The 22,948-nt window shown below is 40.5% G+C and overlaps 1 protein-coding gene across 1 annotated transcript; it reads left to right on the plus strand.

Moving 5' to 3' along the window:
• The first annotated feature begins 1,750 nt into the window (after positions 1 to 1,750).
• LOC103724303 (bifunctional 3-dehydroquinate dehydratase/shikimate dehydrogenase, chloroplastic-like) lies at positions 1,751 to 22,513 on the plus strand. Its single transcript, XM_039125223.1, is given in 12 exon segments — positions 1,751 to 1,977; positions 1,980 to 2,025; positions 13,807 to 13,912; positions 16,003 to 16,221; positions 17,328 to 17,683; positions 18,836 to 18,899; positions 19,030 to 19,138; positions 19,250 to 19,390; positions 19,954 to 20,102; positions 20,767 to 20,929; positions 21,011 to 21,066; positions 21,466 to 22,513. Coding segments are annotated over 11 exon segments (1,542 nt in total). The 5' UTR covers positions 1,751 to 1,829; the 3' UTR covers positions 21,052 to 21,066; positions 21,466 to 22,513.
• Positions 22,514 to 22,948: the final 435 nt, after the last annotated feature.

Genomic DNA, 22,948 nt, shown 5'->3' on the forward strand with positions numbered 1-22,948 from the left:
CAAACCTCCATGTTCACGCAAAATAGTACACCGGCTATTTTTTTTCACTTTTTGTTTTTTAGAATAATCATGCAAAAAAATAAACTATTTGAGGTTTCAAGTTTGTCTAGAACTTTAATTTAGTACGATCAGATCGTCAAAATTTTCAATTTATTCAACTCGAACTCTAGCTATAAATTTCGTCTGGCTACCATGACCCAATTATCATCTGATCTTACATGAGATATCATTCTTTTCTGCCATATAAGCTGGTCACTCGATGATAATTCCTTCATGCCAACTAAACGAAATTTATAGTCACATCTTCATTATACTAATTAAAATTAAGAAGAAAATTAAAAAATTTAGAGATTATGAGGTTTTTATATGATTACCTCGTACCTTTTCAGCACGAGTTTGGTCGGAGATTTAAATGGCTACCCAACTTGGACAACGGGTTTTGGCGAGACACTTAATTCTGGATAGGAGCATGCGGATCTTTGAGGTTGATGGAATGTGGTAGGCACTGCAATGTTGATTATGCCATAAAATAATTGTCGAGGAATCGCCTACAATCCATAGTAGGGAAGGTGTTATCTGCTTCGAGATGTCTCTCGTTATCGCATACAATAAAGGCAATGCTTGCCTTACCATCGGCTTTAATAGCGCCACCAAATTTAATCTGAATTCTTCGTATTGGAGTTCTTTGCGGAGAAGCTCTTCCTTTCCGGAGCAACTTTTCCGATATTTTCTTCTTTCTAAAGAACAAGCGATTTGAGACTATTATATGTAGGAGATGACACAATTTGAAGATGAAGTTGACTTGATTACCCTAGTTACAATCCTTAGATTAATTAGGTCATTGGTTCGAAGGAATTTTTGTTAAAATTTTCTGTAGATTTAAAATCAACTATCCTAGTGTAGTAGATTGTAAGAATTTATACTCCCTTATAATACCATCTGGATACCATCTACTGAGTGATCAATATAAGATATGCAACATGATTTAGTTAGATTACAGCTATAATACGTACCACCAACAAACATTTTGGTGCAATAAACATGCTAGGACCACAGTCAGAATCCAAGGCACAGTGGGCAGTTGGGCACCTACCACCCAAACCTCCATGTTCACGCAAAATAGTACACGGCTATTTTTTTCACCTTTTATTTTCTAGAATAATCATGCAAAAAATAAACTATTTGAGGTTTCAATTTTGTCTAAAACTTTAATTTAGTACGACTAGATCATCAAAATTTTCAATTTATTCAACTCGAAATCTAGCGATAAATTTCGTCTGGCTACCGTGATGTAATTATCATCAGATCTTACATGAGATATCATTCTCTTCTGCCATATAAGCTGGTCACTCGATGATAATTTCGTCATGCCAGCTAAACGAAATTTATAGTCACATAACTTCATTATACTAAATTAAAATTAAGAAGAAAATTAAAAAATTTAGCGATTTTGACGTTTTTTTGTGATTACCTCGTACCTTTTCAGCACGCGTTTGGTCGGAGATTTAAATGGCTACCCAACTTGGCCAACGGGTTATGGCGGGACACTTAAATTTCGTTCCACCATCTTCTCCCGACACCCGCTCTGCCACCCTCTCCCTTCTGCGGGAGCGGAATATAAAGTGGGCTCCTTGCCATCTCACTGGGTTCAAATCTGGGTCCCGAAAACAAGGTGACCTAGTCATTTTCCACAACCGTCTCTCTATCCTAACGGACTCCCCAGTCCGCATGACCTTCACGGCTCCGGTAGATATGCTCCCCTGGGCCTACTACTCCCCGATCCCATTCCTTTGCTCCTTCCTTCCTCTGAGAGGGAGAGAGAGCTGGCGATGGAGGGGTCGATGCTGCTGTGCGTGCCGCTGGTGGCGAAGACGGTGGAGAAGATGGCGGTGGATATGGCGGCGGCGAAGGCCGCCGGCGCCGACCTCGTCGAGATCCGCCTCGACCACCTCTCCGCCTACCGTCCCCGCGAGGACCTAGAATTCTTGCTCAAGGCCGCCCGCTGCCTGCTCTCGTCACCTACCGGTACGTTTTGTGCCAATGATTTCACCCCGCCCTTCAGCGCGAAATAGTTATTGGGTTTGACAGGTCTCTTCTTTGATGCTCCATTTTTTTGCGATTTGTTCATTAGTCTTTTGTTATTGTGGAATTAGAACGGTTGGTGAACAAGGAAGAATTTTTTCAACGGTTTTCTTTTAAACCATCCTTTAGATTCTGTCGCTAGTCTCTTCTTTATGTGGAGTTAGAATGGTTAGTGGGGAAAGGAAAGATTTTGATCAATTGGCTAATCAATTCGTCTTGAGAAAGCAGCAGCTGCGAGTGATCTCGTAATCCACTTGCTGCATCCGAGTGTTTTTGGAGAGCACATTCAGTTTTTTGTTAACAGTGGATCCACTACATTATGCCTTTCAGTAATATAAGTATATAACCCTCTATTTTCCAAACAAAAAAAAAAATCTTAATCTCTTCCATGGTTCATTGTAACTGGATCCTGTGACAGCCTAGATGACCTTTGATTCTTTCGATGTTAGAAGGCAGGCATGTGCAATTGACTTCTTTGCTTGAAAGATAGCAGATACGAAGAGGATGTATTTTATCTACTCATTCTATCTGAAATGTCATCTTGGAGTCTGCTTACTTGCCTTTCTTCCCATTAGCAATTACCAAGGAATCGTACTAATTTCCTCCATTTTGGTTATTTAGACCTCCCCATTTTCTTTTTCAACTTTCTCATATTTGTCATTGCTGCAAGCTTTAAATAACAAGCAAAAATAATGATTCTGCTGTTTCCCTTTGCATTGATAATGTGTCTGATGGGTGTGAATGGGTGGCATATATAAAATTGTTGCGTCCACGACTGAAGCAGAAGTTTAGGTACTCTTTCTTCTTGCAGTGGAGGAATTTTTGCTATTGTTTATCGCTTTATTTTAGGGGGAGTAGGTCATGTTATAGACACTTGATGAACTGTGATCTCTTGCAAGAGCAGAAATATATTTTATGAAAATCTATGCTCCATGAGCGACTTAAGGTCTGAAGAAAGTGTTGCCCAAGGTGACAATCCAAGAGGGGGGGGGGGGGGGTGAATTGGTTTCTTCTAAATTTTGATGCTTTAAACGTTTTCTTAATTAAGTGCGGTGGATGCTTTCTTAAGCTATTTGAGTGAGTTAAACTAACGCAAGAGTAGAAGATGATGCAAGAGTAAATGAAAACATAAGCACAACACAAACACAACAATATATAGTGGTTCGGTGCTCTCCTTAGCACCTACGTCCACTCCCCAAGCGTCCCCTTGGGAATTCACTATAATCTCGCGGATTACAGTTGGATTGTTTTCCGGGCTCACAATCCAAAAACCTTTGTTGGTTTTACGGGCTCACCAACGAACCTATACACTTTGGTTTTCCGGGTTCACCAAAAACCTTTGTTGGTTTTGCGGGCTCACCAACTAACCTTTACACTTTGGTTTTCCGGGTTCACCAAAAACCTTTGTTGTTTTGCGGGCTCACCAACGAACCTTTACAAAGTGTTTAATTAATAAAAGGAAGGATTCAAACTCCTAAATGAGCATATGAAATAATATAAGCTACAAGGAAGAGTTAGAAAGTATTTATCGCTTTGAAGTCGCTTTGCTCTTCTTTGTCAAGGATGCTTCACTCTTTAAAGGGGATAGAGCTCTTGATGCCTCTTTGAATCTGCTCAATCCCTTTCTTTGATTCTTGAATGAAGCTCTTGATGAAGAAGATTAGGGCACTTTTGTATTCTTGGGTACTCTTTGATATTCAACTCAAAAGTTGTTCTCTCTGATGAATAGTGCCCCTTTAAATAGCTTCCCACCTTCTTTGGTCAAGCCCCAATGGTTAGAATTCAAAAACTAGCCGTTACTGACCTTGGAAAGGACAAAAAGTACATCTGCAGAACTAGCCGTTACTGTTCAGCCCGTGTTTGGGTCGGCTCAACCTGTCCTTGGGTCGACCCAACTTTGCCTTGGGTCGACTCAAACATTCCTTGGGTCGACCCTCTCAGAGAACACAGAAACCTCAATTTCAGCCTTTCTTCCCATGGGTCGACCCAACCATTCTTTGGGTCGACTCAAAGTTCACTTGGGTCGACTCAAATTCTTCTTGGGTCGACCCTCTCAGTAATTCCAGAGAACCGTTTTCTGTCTGTCTTTCTGTCTTGCCCTTTGGGTCGACCCTCTCAGAGTTTGGGTCGACTCAAGCTTGGGTCGACTCAACCACTGTGTGGGTCGACCCTCTCAGTGAATCCAGAGAGCATTCTTCCTTTGCGTTTTGAGGTTCTTTGGAGGTTGGGTCGACTCATGCTTACCTTGGGTCGACCCAACTCACTGTTCATTTGTGCTGTTTCTGCAGGAGTGTGCCAGATGATTCCTAGATGTGCCGGGGTCGACCCAATCAACCTATGGGTCGACTCAATCCACACTTTGCTGCATTCTCAAGGTTAGATTCATCCAAATGAACAAGACCATATAGATATTTTCAATTAAACAAATGTACTGAGAGTAATGAACTTATAAATGAAGTATCAATTTAACTTATAGCATGCTCTAGATAATTACTTGTTAATCATCAAAATAACACTATCATCCTCAGAAAGTATAGCAGCATTTTGATATGTGATGCTTGTTTTATGGTTCAAGTATGGTTGGCGGAACCGTCCTAAACCACTCAGTTTGGGGCATCTCGAGCCGTACCAGCGACGGACTGAGATAGTTCCGGTAACGAAAATGAGACCGGCGATGGAGGGGGAGAAGGAGAAGAAAGAAGAGAAAGAGAGAGAGAGTGGGGGAGGGAGGGAGAGGGAGAGGAAGAAAGAGAGAGAAAGGTGGAGGCCAGGGAGCCGCTGTGTGGAGGAGGCAGAGGCCAGGGAGCCGCGAAAGAGGGGCTCTGTAATAACCCCAAAATATTTTTTTTATATAAAAAAAGGATAGAATAGTCCTTTAAAATTGATATGAGGGGTAAAATTGGAAGGAATCAAAAGTTAATGGCATAACGGTAGATATGTTGAAGTGTTAGGGGCAAAATGGAAATTTTTGGTGTGTGATGTGACTTAATTAGGAGGGTTTGGTGGCTCAGACGTGAAACAGAGAGGAGAGGGAGTTCTCAGGCGACAGAGAGGAAGAAAAAAGAAGAAGAGGAAAGAAATGGAAGAAAGGAAGAGGAAGAAGAAGAAGAAAAAGAAAGGGAAAGGAATCTCGGTTGCACTTCCAGCTGAAGGGAAAAGTGTAGATCTCCTTCCCCTCTACGCAAGGACCTCGATTTCCAAAAAGAAAAAGGTAAATGTCCATCCCTATCTAGTCTTTTGATAACATTAGGCTTTACAAAGGGTGAATATAGTCTAGAGGGGTCGGATAAGGGTTGTAGAGGCGGTTAAAAGAGGAAGAATCGGATTTTGACAAATTTTTCCGGCACTACGGAAAAACTGTGTCGAAGTCCCAACTTCGGCGAATTATTTAGGGGGTCAAACGACCTCCGATAGCAATGCATGTTACCTCTTTGGAATCCCCTATGAGTGTAGAATGTTAGGTAAAAATTTCATCAAATCTGGAGTTTGGAAAGTGGATCAAACCCGGGATGAAGTAACCGGCTGTCGGTCCGGATTACTGTTCATCCGGGTGGAAAATAAGGGATTTCATGCTATAATAGAGTATTAAGCCTAGATCAAGCTAAAAGGGACCTTGTACTCATGCAAGGGAATCCCTAGTATACATAAATGATGAGTTAATTAATAGAAAAAAGAAAAAAAAGAAAGAAAAGAAAAGATTTAGGGAACGGGGGAGTTGAATCAATTAAAGTTCCCTATATTATAATTGGCACGTAGATTATGACCTTGATACAAGACTAAATGTATTGTAAATGCATGTATCAGTTGGGCAAGAAGCTAGGGAACAAGAGGAAGAAGTTCCCCACTGCCAGCTGTAGATTTTTGGAGGCGTATCAGGGCTGTGCCAGATTGACAGGTGAGTGGGAGTCATGTACTTTGCACCATGAGCATCCTTAATTCATTTTCATGAATGTCGCCAAGTGTGAATTGATTCCACTTGAGCATATTGATTGATATTGTAGTAGATTCCTCTATAATCTTGATTCTCCATGCTTGATTATTCTGTACATGCATTTGAGGGAACATTGAGAGGAATTATGAGGGGTTGATGAGTAATCAAATTGATTCCGAATTGTGAAATAACTTCTTTTGTAAATTGATTTCATTTCCTCTATTTCAAAGACTTGTGAGTGGTAGCTTTGATTATACTCCTTTATGAGTAATTAAATTGGATCTGAATTGTGAAATGACTTCTTTTGTAAATTGATTTCATTTCCTCTATTTCAAAGACTTGTAGAGCCCTTCTCATGGTATATTGAGTTGCATTGTACTCCCGTGATTCCTCACTCCCAACCCTGATGTTAGTTATAATTGGGTCGTGGCCGAGTGAGTGGTAGTCTTGATTATGCTCCTTTTTAGTAGAGTATTGGGAGGGTGCATTATGACATTTATGCATGGCTTGGCAGTATCTGCAGGACACCTATAGTCGATGGGGTTGAACATCGGCCTTTGTGCACATAGTAGCCTTCTGGGTGGGCGGAGCCCAGTCCCTTCCTAGGGGGGACACGGCCCTAGGCGTAGGATCGGCCGGTCCTACGACTTATATTCTGCTTGCCGCCGGGCATAGTAAGACCCCGCGAGGTGCAGTATGGCTTTCCGCGGATGTAGAATTCCCGCGAGGTGCCGTTTAGTATGTAGATGTGAGATGGATTTCTGTTCTGGATACTGGCCAGCATTTATATGATCAGTGTGGTGTCTTATCCTGCATATGCATGTGACAGTAGGGAGTTGTTGCTGGTTCGCCTGGGGCGTAAAACCCACCTCCCGATAGCTGTCTAGCATTTATGTTATCGGTATGGTGTCTTATCCTGCATATGCATGTGACAGTAGGGAGTTGTTGCTGGTTCGCCTGGGGCGTAAAACCCACCTCCCGACAGCTGTCTAGTGATGATTTACATATTGGTGTGGTGTCATATTCGATATATGCATATGGCAGTAGGGAGTTGTTGCTGGTTCGCCTGGGGCGTAAAACCCACCTCCCGATAGCTGTCTAGTGATGATTTCAGCATATTGACACCTGATTTGTATGTTCCAGCATTATGATCTGTTGAACATATTCATGAGTAGCATATATGTTGACTTGATTATTCCATATATGCTTCAGATGAGTTGATATTGATTGTGGTGATATTGATGATTTACTCCATATTCTCTATGTTGAGTTCATGTTCATGTTGTTATTGATCTTGAGATTTCATCTCGAGCCATGATTATATTCTGTCTCATGTGCATAGTACTCTCTACTCCACTCACTGAGTATTTATATACTCACTCCCCAGTTTGGTGTTTTTGATTGCAGGGCAGGTATTGTATAGAGAGGAGCAGGATTAGTGGTTGCCTGCTAGCTGTGCCGCTCCATAGTATAGTATAATGTAGATAGAGGTTTATCCCCTTTTGGTGTATTATAAACCTTCTATTATATATAGTGCATAGTTACAGTCATAGATCCTGTTGTGGATATGGGTTTGACCATGGATGGATTGGGAAGCAGGTATATATATGTGTGCAGATCAGTTGTGTGCCTGTGATAATGTATTGCTATATATTGTCCAGGTTTATATGTGACAGATTATGTGATTGCTGCTCTGACAGGTAGTGTGTTTTATGTATTGAGATAATCCTGACAGGTCACTATAGGAAAAGTGATCATTTTGTGCATGCATCATGCCAAATTTTTTCAAGATTTATTGATGATTGATAGGTAGTAGGGTTCTACGCGGTGGCTGGTGGCCTTATGCCTACCCGCACCCTAGGACCGTCGCGGCGGCCCGCCGGAAATGGGGGCGGGGGTCGTGACAAAGCTTGGTATCAGAGCAAAGGTTAAGAAGAGTCCTGTCAGAGCAATAGGATGAGTCAGGATTAAGTATAGGATTATACTATGGAGCATAGGATTTTTCTGTATGTTATTTTATGAGTCATTTACAACTCAGTAAAATATATCATGACTCAGTGTGTAACGACCATCCTCTCTTTTTGACTTTTTTAGAGAGATATAAAGAATACCTCCAAGGAGAGGACCTGCTCGTCCTGGAAAGAGGATGGAGCCAGATATAGCATTGGATGTGGGTTCTGCACATGTCGAGCCCCAAAGAGAAAAATCTCCTCCTGCTGATAGACGGAGGGTTGATGATCAAGGAGAGGTAGGAAGTAGAGATGCATTGATGGAACAGTTACTGGCGGAGAATCAGGCTCTGAAGGAGCAGATTGCTCGGGGGAAATCTCCTGCCCCGTCAGTAGTATCCATCCCACCTCCTGTAGTTGTGCCAAGAAGTTTGGCCAGGCGGGCTCTAGATGATGAGGGGATTACTGTACAGGAATTTCTGAGGCTCAGAACCCCGGAGTTTAAGGGGGAAGAAGGTGAAGATCCTCAGAGATTCCTGGAGGAGACTGAAAAGATGATACGGAGACTGCCCTGTTCTGATGCAAGAGCTATAGAACTTGTAGGGCTTATAATGAAGGAAGATGCCTAGGACTGGTACCAGAGGCATATGGAGGACAGATTGTACAGTAGGAATCCTCCAACCTGGGAAGAGTTCAGGCAAGCAGTGATGGATGAGTTTTTGTCTCCGGCTGAGAGGCAAAATCGGGCTCTTCAGTTTGAGAGGCTGAAGCAGATGCCCGGAATGAGCGTATCTGAGTACGCTCGTGAGTTCACTAGATTGGGGAAGTATGCTCCTTACATCATCCCCACTGAAGCTGCCAGGATAGAAAGATTCAGACAGGGTCTGATTTTCCCGCTTTATAATGCGGTGTTGGCAGTAGAGGTCCCCACCTTATCTAGGCTGATTGATAAAGCAAAATAGTGGGAGACCAGAAACAAAGAGGAAAGAGCTGAAAGAGAACAGAGAAAAATGAGTGTGGGGAAGGAGCAAAGCAGAAGAGGTAGATCTGAGGGAGTAGATCTCTCGGAGGGCCCGACGGAGCAGTCTGTATGCTCAACTCCACCTGCCCCACGTAAGAGGAAATGGAGGGAAAGAGGTCAATCACAAGATACTTTTCTACCATCAGTACCTCGTCCTCCGGTCACTATGGCCAGAACTGAATCCAAGTTCCAATCATGGCCAGTGTGTGGCATATGTGGGAAGCAGCACCCTGGCAGATGCAGAATGGGTCAGGGAGTGTGCTACAGATGTGGACAGCCGGGTCATTTTGTCAGAGAATGCCCGCAGGGTGCCACCCAGCAGTTTGTGTCTTTGGCATCCTATCCTTCTGTGCAGATGGACAGGCCTAGTAGTAGGGAGCCTGTAGGCAGAGGCAGAGGTCAAGCACAAACATCACAGCAGAGTGCTGGACCATCTCAACTGTCAGCTCCAGTAGGCAGAGGGCAAGGAAGGGTGTTCACGGTAAATCCACAGGAGGCACGGGCATCAAATGCAGCTGTGACAGGTATGCTCCTCATTGATAAGATTAAAGCTAGAGTGTTATTTGATTCTGGAGCTACCCATTCATTTGTGTCCCCTTATTTTGCTAAAAAGTTAGCTAAGGATAAGATATTGATGCATATTCTCTTAGCTATTAGTACACTTGTAGGGGATAGTATAAAAGCGAAGTATGTGTATCCTACCTGTGTGGTAGAGATAGAAGGTAAAACACTTCTAATTGATTTGATTTCCAATACCACACCGAGCAGAATATGAAAAGCAGATACACTCACCCCTTTGAGTAATCAGGTAATTTACTCTTTTAAATTCGAGGACGAATTTTATATAAGGGGGGGAGGATGTAATAACCCCAAAATATTTTTTTTATATAAAAAAAGGATAGAATAGTCCTTTAAAATTGATATGAGGGGTAAAATTGGAAGGAATCAAAAGTTAATGGCATAACGGTAGATATGTTGAAGTGTTAGGGGCAAAATGGGAATTTTTGGTGTGTGATGTGACTTAATTAGGAGGGTTTGGTGGCTCAGACGTGAAACAGAGAGGAGAGGGAGTTCTCAGGCGACAGAGAGGAAGAAAAAAGAAGAAGAGGAAAGAAATGGAAGAAAGGAAGAGGAAGAAGAAGAAGAAAAAGAAAGGGAAAGGAATCTCGGTTGCACTTCCAGCTGAAGGGAAAAGTGTAGATCTCCTTCCCCTCTACGCAAGGACCTCGATTTCCAAAAAGAAAAAGGTAAATGTCCATCCCTATCTAGTCTTTTGATAACATTAGGCTTTACAAAGGGTGAATATAGTCTAGAGGGGTCGGATAAGGGTTGTAGAGGCGGTTAAAAGAGGAAGAATCGGATTTTGACAAATTTTTCCGGCACTACGGAAAAACTGTGTCGAAGTCCCAACTTCGGCGAATTATTTAGGGGGTCAAACGACCTCCGATAGCAATGCATGTTACCTCTTTGGAATCCCCTATGAGTGTAGAATGTTAGGTAAAAATTTCATCAAATCTGGAGTTTGGAAAGTGGATCAAACCCGGGATGAAGTAACCGGCTGTCGGTCCGGATTACTGTTCATCCGGGTGGAAAATAAGGGATTTCATGCTATAATAGAGTATTAAGCCTAGATCAAGCTAAAAGGGACCTTGTACTCATGCAAGGGAATCCCTAGTATACATAAATGATGAGTTAATTAATAGAAAAAAGAAAAAAAAGAAAGAAAAGAAAAGATTTAGGGAACGGGGGAGTTGAATCAATTAAAGTTCCCTATATTATAATTGGCACGTAGATTATGACCTTGATACAAGACTAAATGTATTGTAAATGCATGTATCAGTTGGGCAAGAAGCTAGGGAACAAGAGGAAGAAGTTCCCCACTGCCAGCTGTAGATTTTTGGAGGCGTATCAGGGCTGTGCCAGATTGACAGGTGAGTGGGAGTCATGTACTTTGCACCATGAGCATCCTTAATTCATTTTCATGAATGTCGCCAAGTGTGAATTGATTCCACTTGAGCATATTGATTGATATTGTAGTAGATTCCTCTATAATCTTGATTCTCCATGCTTGATTATTCTGTACATGCATTTGAGGGAACATTGAGAGGAATTATGAGGGGTTGATGAGTAATCAAATTGATTCCGAATTGTGAAATAACTTCTTTTGTAAATTGATTTCATTTCCTCTATTTCAAAGACTTGTGAGTGGTAGCTTTGATTATACTCCTTTATGAGTAATTAAATTGGATCTGAATTGTGAAATGACTTCTTTTGTAAATTGATTTCATTTCCTCTATTTCAAAGACTTGTAGAGCCCTTCTCATGGTATATTGAGTTGCATTGTACTCCCGTGATTCCTCACTCCCAACCCTGATGTTAGTTATAATTGGGTCGTGGCCGAGTGAGTGGTAGTCTTGATTATGCTCCTTTTTAGTAGAGTATTGGGAGGGTGCATTATGACATTTATGCATGGCTTGGCAGTATCTGCAGGACACCTATAGTCGATGGGGTTGAACATCGGCCTTTGTGCACATAGTAGCCTTCTGGGTGGGCGGAGCCCAGTCCCTTCCTAGGGGGGACACGGCCCTAGGCGTAGGATCGGCCGGTCCTACGACTTATATTCTGCTTGCCGCCGGGCATAGTAAGACCCCGCGAGGTGCAGTATGGCTTTCCGCGGATGTAGAATTCCCGCGAGGTGCCGTTTAGTATGTAGATGTGAGATGGATTTCTGTTCTGGATACTGGCCAGCATTTATATGATCAGTGTGGTGTCTTATCCTGCATATGCATGTGACAGTAGGGAGTTGTTGCTGGTTCGCCTGGGGCGTAAAACCCACCTCCCGATAGCTGTCTAGCATTTATGTTATCGGTATGGTGTCTTATCCTGCATATGCATGTGACAGTAGGGAGTTGTTGCTGGTTCGCCTGGGGCGTAAAACCCACCTCCCGACAGCTGTCTAGTGATGATTTACATATTGGTGTGGTGTCATATTCGATATATGCATATGGCAGTAGGGAGTTGTTGCTGGTTCGCCTGGGGCGTAAAACCCACCTCCCGATAGCTGTCTAGTGATGATTTCAGCATATTGACACCTGATTTGTATGTTCCAGCATTATGATCTGTTGAACATATTCATGAGTAGCATATATGTTGACTTGATTATTCCATATATGCTTCAGATGAGTTGATATTGATTGTGGTGATATTGATGATTTACTCCATATTCTCTATGTTGAGTTCATGTTCATGTTGTTATTGATCTTGAGATTTCATCTCGAGCCATGATTATATTCTGTCTCATGTGCATAGTACTCTCTACTCCACTCACTGAGTATTTATATACTCACTCCCCAGTTTGGTGTTTTTGATTGCAGGGCAGGTATTGTATAGAGAGGAGCAGGATTAGTGGTTGCCTGCTAGCTGTGCCGCTCCATAGTATAGTATAATGTAGATAGAGGTTTATCCCCTTTTGGTGTATTATAAACCTTCTATTATATATAGTGCATAGTTACAGTCATAGATCCTGTTGTGGATATGGGTTTGACCATGGATGGATTGGGAAGCAGGTATATATATGTGTGCAGATCAGTTGTGTGCCTGTGATAATGTATTGCTATATATTGTCCAGGTTTATATGTGACAGATTATGTGATTGCTGCTCTGACAGGTAGTGTGTTTTATGTATTGAGATAATCCTGACAGGTCACTATAGGAAAAGTGATCATTTTGTGCATGCATCATGCCAAATTTTTTCAAGATTTATTGATGATTGATAGGTAGTAGGGTTCTACGCGGTGGCTGGTGGCCTTATGCCTACCCGCACCCTAGGACCGTCGCGGCGGCCCGCCGGAAATGGGGGCGGGGGTCGTGACAGGCTCCGCCTCTGGTCCCCTGTTTCATTCGAAATAGGGGCCCGGAGGCAAGGTTCGCTGTACCGGTCGGTACCGAGCGTACCGTACCCGTACCGATGGGTACCGGTATCGGTACACCAATGTCGGTACGGTCGGTACCGAGCGTACGGTACCGTACCGACACTCGGTATGCCTATACTAGTGCGGCACCGGTACGGGGTTCGGTACCGGTACGGCGAACCTTGCCCGGAGGTAGAGTTCCTCCTCCACCTCCTCCGCATGGCAGCTCTCTGGCCCTCCGCTGGTTCTCTGCCGGCCTACCTCGGCCTCCCTCTTCTCTCTCTGTTTTCCTCTCTCTCTCATTCTTCCTCTTCCCAGCCTCTTCTACTATGTCGGTATGGGCACGACACGGCGTGGATCCATACCGACCTATGTTGTCGGGCAACCGGTCCGGACCCGGTACTGGCACAGTAGACACTGGGTTCAAGATTGTAAATACCGTGGGGTGGGGGCCTCCTTTTTTGTGAACAGGACACCTAGCATATCGACACTCCAGACAGTGGATGTCCTGTCCGATCCTGGTCCACTTGCCGACTTGTCCCCTATCCTGGCACTCGGATGGTGGGACACCCTGCAGTCCCATAGTATTTAAAACCTTGGTATGGTTCCCTAGGAGGTATAGAGACTGACTATTAATATAGAATCTAGTTGCAAGTTGACCATACCAAAATCACTATGGAATGGACCATTAGTAGCAATATCATGTTGATTATTAGTCATCAATTTGATGTAGAGCAACATTTTGGTCTTATGTATCTTGAAATGACTGAAGACATCAATAACTGAAACTGAGGTTATTTCTTCAAAATATCTATCTCTTCACTCTTTCCCTTTTTTTGGTTTAATGATGTTACGTATTTGAGATTATGTAGTGCTTACATGTTTTACTTTTGACCTCTAATGTCTTAATAGGCCAAAGTGGGAAGGAGGTGAATATGAAGGTGATGATAACCGGCGGTTTGAGGCACTTCGCTTTGCAATGGATTTAGGAGCTGAATATGTTGATATTGAACTTAAGGTTGGTTTATGAAGGACTAGTTTAACATGTTCTGTGCAATTGCATCAAGTCCGTGATGATTATCCTTAATGCTAGCTGAGTGATCAGCTTTATTCATTGATTGTTCTGGTGGTCAAATATATGAAAAATGAATAAAAATACTATTTATTTTCTACGATCAAGATTTTGTCTTTTGTTTGGGTGATATGTGTGGCAATCCAATCTAATATAGAACTTCAGTTGTTCTTTGCGGAAACACATCCGTTCATGCTTTTGCCATCTTTAAACATCCTTATCCTTCTTCTTTGGAACGTTAATTTCTATGATAATTAATAAACAATTCAGCTTCTTTATATTTCATTGTATACTTTGCGCTGCTTTAGTGATGAAATCAAGCACAAAGTTATGGTAACATGGTCAATTATGTGATATTTCTTTTTTAAAGCATGGGAAGAATGTATTCTAAACCTCGGAGGGGATTTGTTTTGAGGCATAGGATATGAAAATGTGGAACTGCATAAGGCTTGTGGTATGCCTAAAGCCCTGTGGCATGTTGTTTCTAGGGTTGCAGACTATCAGTGGTTCTCAAGGCTGCATAGGTACAGTGGTGGACCTTGAATAGAAAGATTTAGCATTTATTGGAGTATTTTAGGGATGGCGTCCAGCAACAGACATCTTGATAGAAAGGAATTGGTCACAATACTAGGGAGAAGATAGAGAGAGAGCAGGTCTTCCAATGGATTCTAGGATTAGTAAGTGGAAATCGGAATAGCCTTTAGGGTTCTATGAATAGTGAAAAGGCTTGTGAAGGGAAATTTGAAAACATATCTTCACAGATTTTCTAGTAAGTCTCACTCTATATTGATATCTAAATTTTCTAGTAAATATAATGAACTGGAAAAAGGCAAAAGTGGTTATCTAGGTTAATAACTGATGATAAGGCTTCTAGAATTCTTAACAGATCAAACTAGTGCAAAAAAGGTTGAGAAAAAGTCCAAACATTATTAGATGTGATCTTAGTTATTAATCAAAAAAAGTAAACAACAAAGAAAAAATAATAGTAGAAAGAGAAGGAGAGGAATGGTATAGTAAGGAGCAACTAATCAAAGGAAAGAAGATAAGGAATAAGAAAGAGGATAAAAGAAGGGGAGGTTGCAATCAGACAGTCAACAATCAAAGTTGATACCAAGTCATGAGGTCCTTGGGGGTGATTGCAAAATGGGCAAGGCCCAAAGGGACCTTTTATTGGTCGCCTTAAGGAGAAATATGTCTGAGAATTGAAGTTGGATGACTTCAAATAATCTGCTGCATTATTCATCATCAAGATGATGCAGGAGATGGTTCAAGCAATTTTGGCTTCAATTTTATCAATGATAATCATATTCTGTCTCCTATCCGAAAACTGTGTGCAAATCTAATGTATCCTTTGGAATCAAGTGGCATTTTCAGCATCAGCTCATAATTGGTCAGTTTAATTCAATCACCATTAGATAAATTTGTAGGTGAAGGCAAGTGATACCCAACACGACACAATTATTAATATCAATGCTTTCAATAGTCAGTATATTGGTGATTGTCGAGCTCCACAATGTGTCCATGACTTCAATGGTCTTCCAACTTCAAGAAGACAAGTACCCAAACTCAAAACAACATGAAACTTAAGGAACAGCTGTTGTAGTGAACATACTCTCTTCTTATCTGGTATGAAGCAGAAGAATGAACATGATTTTGGACCCAAGTTGTTATATTGAGTATAGACCTTAGACTCTATTTACAAAAAAATCCATGTACAACCCAAAGTGTGCTTATAATAACAAGATACTGAAGACGTATATCCTTTATGTGGACTAGAATACTCTAGCAGGGTACGTTTCTTGCTATTTAATATCAACAGCTACTGAAAGAAAAACAATCTTCAAGTTTAAGATTAGTAACAGACGTGATTTATCAGGAAGAATTCTGTAGTTGCTAGAAGTGATATTTAGCAATTAAAACATTGAAACCAACTGCTTTAGTCTCAGTTTATGCATAGATTGGTTTCTCTGGATTTTTTTTAAGCCATCGATTTGTTTCCTTTTATTGACATGTTCCTGGACACTTCTCAATTGCAGGTGGCTGAGGAATTTGTGAGACTCATATCTGGAAAAAAACCAGAGGACTTTAAACTCATTGTTTCTTCTCATAACTATCAGAGCACTCCATCCAGTGAGGAGCTTGGTAGCCTTGTGGCAAGAATACAAGCCGTTGGAGCTGACATTGTGAAGATTGCAACAACTGCTGTGGACATTGTTGATGTGACACGAATGTTTCAAGTGATCGTCCTTTGTCAAGTGAGTGATTAATATTGTCTGGTTACTTTGAGAGGTTGAAGTTTAATAGGTATTTGCAGTTATATATGTTTTAGAGCATTTTTCTGAATGTAATTTTCAAAGTTTCAAATAGCGATGACTCTGTCCACCTTTACTTTGATGATCAATTCGTCACTCCATCAGAGACATATTTTGTGTTATTTGTATTATGTGTATGTATAGCTGTTTTATTTTCTTTCTAATTAATGTATACATGGGAGTGCGTGCGAGTGTGTGTGTGTGTGTCTGTGAGAGAGAGATACAGAGAGAGAGAGAGAGAGAGAGAGAGAGAACCTTTTCAACTAACAATGATGTGTAGATCAACATACACTTTTTTGAGTTACAAGATATTAATCTTTTACTGCATGTTAGATAAAAAGTTGATTTCAGGAATTGTTCGTTTCCTTTATATGCATGCGGGTGCACATTGCATTCCTTCCCATTTGTGCCTGTAGTGGCCAACAACAAAATGGGACCTCTTAACTTGTGAGTTAATGGTTAAGGAGTAAGCTATTATAGTTCTTGCATGTGAAATTTGTATTCAGATGAGTCTTATTGTTTAATGAGGTCTTAGCTCTTGGATGGTCGAAGATGACACAGGCATTGTTGGATTAGAAGTACAGTTTAGGTGATTTTTTTTATTTCAACCTAAGTGACTTTATCAATCTATATATAATGAAATTATGTAGTAAATGGCATGGGAAAAAACCTTTATAGTTATAACTTATTTTAGGTAAAGGTGGACCTTTTAATCATGCAAAGTAGACTTAAACCAATGAGACTTGTAGAGATATTAATTTTGTTCCCCAGACAGGGACTAATCAACTCTTAGATTAATATCACCAGTATGGGTAATTTAGTAGAAAAATAACACCTCATGATAATAATGGAAAGTCACAAGTTGCGATTTAGAAGCTTCTGCTAGAACCTCATCTTGTTTTCTTTATTTTTTTCTAAATCAGAACTTTTTCCTACTTGAACTAACTATTGTAAGTTACTTGTTGCTAGCTACATGATCCAGAAATTCTTTTTATTGCTAATAGCATCAAACTTATTTTTGAGTTATACTGCATTTGACTAATGGATAGGAAAAGCAGGTCTCAATGATAGGATTTGTTATGGGTGAGCGGGGTGTGGTCTCTCGGTTGCTTTGCCCCAAGTTTGGTGGATATCTTACTTTTGGCACACTTGATGCGGGAAAAGAATCGGCTCCTGGGCAGCCAACTATATCAGACTTGAGGAATGTCTACAATATCAGAAAGATCAGAGCAGACACAAAAGTTTATGGGATTGTTGGAAAGCCGGTAGGCCACAGTACAAGTCCTATTCTACATAATGCAGCATTTAACTCTGTTGGTTTCAATGCCGTTTATGTACCGCTTTTGGTGGATGACCTTGCCAATTTTCTCGGTGCCTACTGTTCTCCAGACTTTGCCAGGTTCAGGTACATCTTGTTCTTAAAGAAAGCTTAGGAGACGGTTGATGTGTTTTAGTGATGTTTAGTCTTACCAATGTATTTTATTTTATAGCTACTTTAATCTGTAATTTTTAAGAAATCCTTAAAATTCACCCTGAGGAGCATCAAACGTCAAGGGGTTCTCTGATGTCGATCACAGTACTAAGTTGATTGTCTTCATAATATGGAGATATTTTTCTGTTTATCTTAAACTACACATGTTGGAAAACCTATATCATGTTCTCTAACCAGTAGGAGGTGAACAGTTTTTAACCAATTTGGCAACACTTCATTAGTATTCTCATGATTCCAGGCTTCTGATCTGGTGGACTGTGGACATACATTTATCTTGTAACATATTCTAGCATTATGCGTACCCTAGTAAAACTAGTCACTTCCTTTATCTAAGTAGCCAGCGCCTCTAAGGCAAATCCCTTGGCTATGTACTGCTTTTGTCACTAGTTGCATCCTGAAGCTCTGCCTGACTCTCCTTTCGATAGTTTATGGTAGTAGAGCAATAGTTTAGTGTTTTTTGGTAACCTACAAATCAAATGCCACTGAAGCAAGGATTTAGACATTGCTACTTCAGTATAGTACTGCCGGTGCAATATCTTTCCGACAGGAAAACAGGACTGATACAGGAATAGGACACTGGTTATCTCTTGAAGAGGTAAAATACTGCATCTTGTAGATGGACCTAAATTTCTCAAGAAAGAAGATGGATCTCCCTTTCTCGAATGGATTCACAGATTGCAAACATTCCATGCAAATACACATTAGATGGCAGGCACCAACCAAAGGAGGGATAGGAGTAAGTAGATTATCTGGTTAGTCATGTGTTTGGTAATACACAGATGAACATGTGATCCATTGATTATTGGATGTTTATGGCATTATGGAAATGTTGGTATGCCATCTTGTAAGAAATTATTCTTTTCGATAGTATTTCTACAAATATTGCAGCCTACATGTTCCTTATCTGCCCCATTTACTGTGCTTCTGAATTTTATAGGTTCATTGTTTTTCTTGAGACAACAAAATGGTAGTCTTTTTGAAAACCTTAGTTATGAATCTTATGATGATTATCTGGACAACTTTCTCTGAACTGTTAGACATCCCTTTTTTTGTCCTGGGTTGCAGTTGTGGAATTCCCCACAAGGAGGCTGCAGTTACATGTTGTGATGAGATCGATCCCATTGCTAAGGTAAATGTTAAAATCAACACATTCTTTCAGTCAGTTCTATAGGGCTTTTTTAGCCACCACAAGCTTTAAAAGTGCTATAATATTAAAAATTCAAGATCTATATCATTATGTCTTCTCTGTATCTTTGCAGTCTATTGGAGCTGTGAATACAATCATTAGGAGGCCAGCTGATGGAAAATTAATCGGTTACAACACTGATTATATTGCTGCAATTTCTGCTATTGAAGATGGGATAAGAGGTGTATTGCATATTCTATAGCTTTTGGTTTAAAGATTTATCTAAATGAAATAGATTGCTTGTATTTTGAGATCTCTAGTTCCATTCAAGTGTTTGGTGTAATTTTCAACAGGTACATGGGCAAAGGATGCAGCTGTTTCCCCCCTTGCTGGAAAACTTTTTGTTGTCATAGGTGCTGGTGGCGCTGGCAAAGCTCTTGCTTATGGTGCTAAGGAGAAGGGAGCAAGAGTTGTGATTGCAAACCGTACTTATGGTAACTCTCAATCTCATAACTTCTTGATCTTTCCAAACTTTCTAGGCAGTGTATTGTCTAGATATGAAAAGAACCGGAAATAAGTGCATATTTTACAAAACAGTAAGAGAATCATATCTGCCCCAGCATTTAGAATTTGCAGATGGACTCACGTCTTGCAATTCAGTCCACGTGATTCACTGTTCATGTGCTGTGAATTACATAACTTATTGGATCCATGATATTATCTTTGATGTTAGCAAGTTGCCCGGGTATCATATTCTTCAGTTTTTCTTTCCCCTGTAAAAGAAAATTATAAAGTTCTAAGGACTTCAATGAGAAATACATCTCAATCTGTATGAAAAAAAAGGGACAAGTGAAGGGATCATCTTTGCTGAGTTTAGCAATCTTTCATTTGAAGACATGTTATGGACTAGATATATCTCAATCTATATTTCTACATATTGCTTTTACTTTCCTTTCACCATTCCATGGTATTTGCCAATAATTCTGTTTTATTTTTATGAAAAATGTTTCTATAGATCACTGTGCATCTTGTAATTTTGTACTTTTCTGACTGCCAGAACGAGCTAGAGAGCTTGCCAATTTAATAGGTGGACTTGCTCTTACACTTGCTGAATTGAAAAGTTTCCATCCTGAGGGGGGGATGATTCTCGCAAACACAACATCTATAGGAATGCATCCAAATGTTAATGATACCCCTCTGTCTAAGGTTTGTGACACTCTTGTGATATTTATGATATCGTACAATTAGCATTGTGTTATGACTAAGAAGCCTTGGTTTCCAAGTTTCTGCAACTAACAGTGTTGGTTAAACTCTTGGGAAAAATTTAAACCTCAAAATGATGGGGTTCTACCCCAACATATGCAGTAATCTTGCCACCAGGACCTGGGTCCACTGGTTGGCGTCCATCTCTTCAGTACATGCACTGAGGCGAGGTACACAGAAGGTGGATTTAGTCTATTTCTCAATAAAAAAATGTACTCATGCTAATTAAACCTTATTTAGTACTTGACTAAAAAGTAACACCCTAAATGAGTTTTTTATGTTGAAAGTATGCCTTCATTTTTCTACTTTTATTTGATCAAATCAGCTTAGTAAATTCTCATTACGATGCACTGCTCTTGATTTTCTGTTGACGTCGTAAATGAATATATAGCATTTTAGGACATTCTGATGCCGTTCACTTTATATGGAGCTGGAAACAGTCTCTCTATATGTTGCTATTCGACCATAATCTGTCAGACAGCATATATGACCTTCAACTATATCAAACTCTGTATAATATTTTCCCACTGTTTGCTGCAGGACTCTAATTTTTGGTATTTGGTGCACTGAACCTTACTGATTGACATAAAATGTAAAAAAAATGCAGCAAGCTCTGAGGTTTTATGCTGTGGTGTTTGATGCGGTCTACACGCCAAAAGTGACCAGACTTTTGCGAGAAGCCAAAGAATCTGGAGCCGCTGTTGTTAGTGGAGTGGAGATGTTCATAAGGCAAGCAATGAGACAATTTGAGTTATTCACAGAATTGGCTGGTAAGTTGTGCCACAACTGTGTTATGGCCTGCATTGTCTGTTGTCTTTAAATAACTTTGCCCGCATATTGTTCCTGTGCAGCCCCTGAAAGCCTGATGCGCAATATTGTTTCAAGTTTCTGAGAAATATGTAAAACGGTCTGTTCCCATATATCTTGAGCTTTATTAATCTGCACTCTGTGATTTTGATCAGATTTGCCCAAAACAATATGCTAATTGCAAATAAGTGAATAACAATAACCCTTCAAGAGACCAAAATAATAGTAAGCACTTCTTTCCAATCACCCATTTTATATCCAATACTGACCTTTCCTCTAATGAACACAAATGCAAGCATGCATTCTAGTTCTCCACTCTCCAAAGTTCATATTGGCTTTCTAATCTGATCAGGAAGCAAATTTCTTTTGATAACGAGTCTCGAAATGTGTATAAATTGTATTCTGAAACTCATTAGAGAGAAGGCTCCTGATAAATTAGCAAAGCATGCCAGCTCCGGATAAATTCTCTAACAAATGTTGCTTTCCTTGGATGATGCAGAATTATTCCCCGTTTTATGGAGTTTCGGGGCTTTGATGCACAATGAAGTCCAAATAATTATTTTCTTCTGGGGAAACCCTCGTGCAATAACAAGCAGATTTGTTCGCGGACCAGAACGCTATCAACAGATATTCTTCTTACTCTGCTTGCTGTTTCTATTTTTGTAAAATTAGCTGCAGTACTTTGGAATGGATAGGTGCGTTAGCTACTTCAAAATTAAGAGTGATCTGTGATTCCAAAGGCTGAGCAGAAAGCTATCTAGCTTGGCATACTGTTCATAATCTTCTTCTGGCATTAGAAATGGGCATGCCCTGTTGTATCAAGTTAGTGTCAGTGCAACCATCAAGCTAAATAGCTAATTAAAGCTGCACTTTCTGTATCTTCCCACTCTGGTGATGCTGATGAGGTCCTCTGCCTCTTTGGCAAGCTCCCCATCCCCAGCAATTTCCTCCTACACCGTACAATTAAACTCGCATTCTCTGCACCCATGCCTCATTGATTTAGCTTCTTATATCGTCGAATCCATGGTTCGATGCAGCCGACCCCTCAGTATGGTCCCTTGATTGACCATGATTGCTGAACTTTGCCTGGCAGGGAGGAATGGGAAGCATGGGGTGCTATTGATCAAATGCTTGAAGACTGGTTGCTGCCAACTGTTGAAGCTTATACTTGTAGCATTCACAGGTGCTGCTAAGGAGCAATCCAAGAGGCTAGGAGACTGATGGGCACAATGGAAAGTCTCCAGTGCCCCATGGATGTGGTATTTTGTTGATCAAGGCACTCTGTAAACTTGGAGAATTTAATGAAGTGAAGGTCTTCAGGGAGAATGCATTGAAGGGCTGGAGTACAAACAAATTTACCTATACTATCTTTATGAATAGCTTTTGTAAAACCAGGTCAATGAAGCATTCTAACAATTTGAAGTTATATAGCAAAGATGGTCGTGTCTTTGAATATCCTTTTCGCTTACTCAAATGTTTGGAAAGGCTAAAATCTTGTTGGAGAGGAGTGCTGAATTGGAATGGGACATTGATGTCTTCTTCTTCAATACTTTGATGAATAGCTTTCATGAGATTGTTGAATAGATCGATGTTCTGAAATGGTCGAATTGTAGTCCCTGCAAACCAAGCATTAGATTTGTAACTCTAAATCCAGTAGTTCCACCCCAAAAAATATGCAATAAGCTTTGTAGATAACGAAACAGACTCTTATAAAATGTTAATCTACAAATAAGATTCAAAATATTAGAGATTTCAAACACTAGCCCTGCTCTGAATACTCCCATCAATATTGGAGATGGAAGCACTAATTTTGGTTAAGTCATTTTTTCTTAAAAAATCTTTTATACTATGCAAGGTATGTGATTTGGCATCAAAAAAGATCTTGAAATTAATATTATTAATTTATCATCAAAAAAAGAAATTAATGTCATTGATTGGACTAAAAGTAGAAAGGAAAAACTTTAATGATATTAATGGCTAAC

Source organism: Phoenix dactylifera, chromosome 1, assembly GCF_009389715.1.
Source record: "Phoenix dactylifera cultivar Barhee BC4 chromosome 1, palm_55x_up_171113_PBpolish2nd_filt_p, whole genome shotgun sequence".
NCBI classification, from domain to species: Eukaryota; Viridiplantae; Streptophyta; class Magnoliopsida; order Arecales; family Arecaceae; genus Phoenix; species Phoenix dactylifera.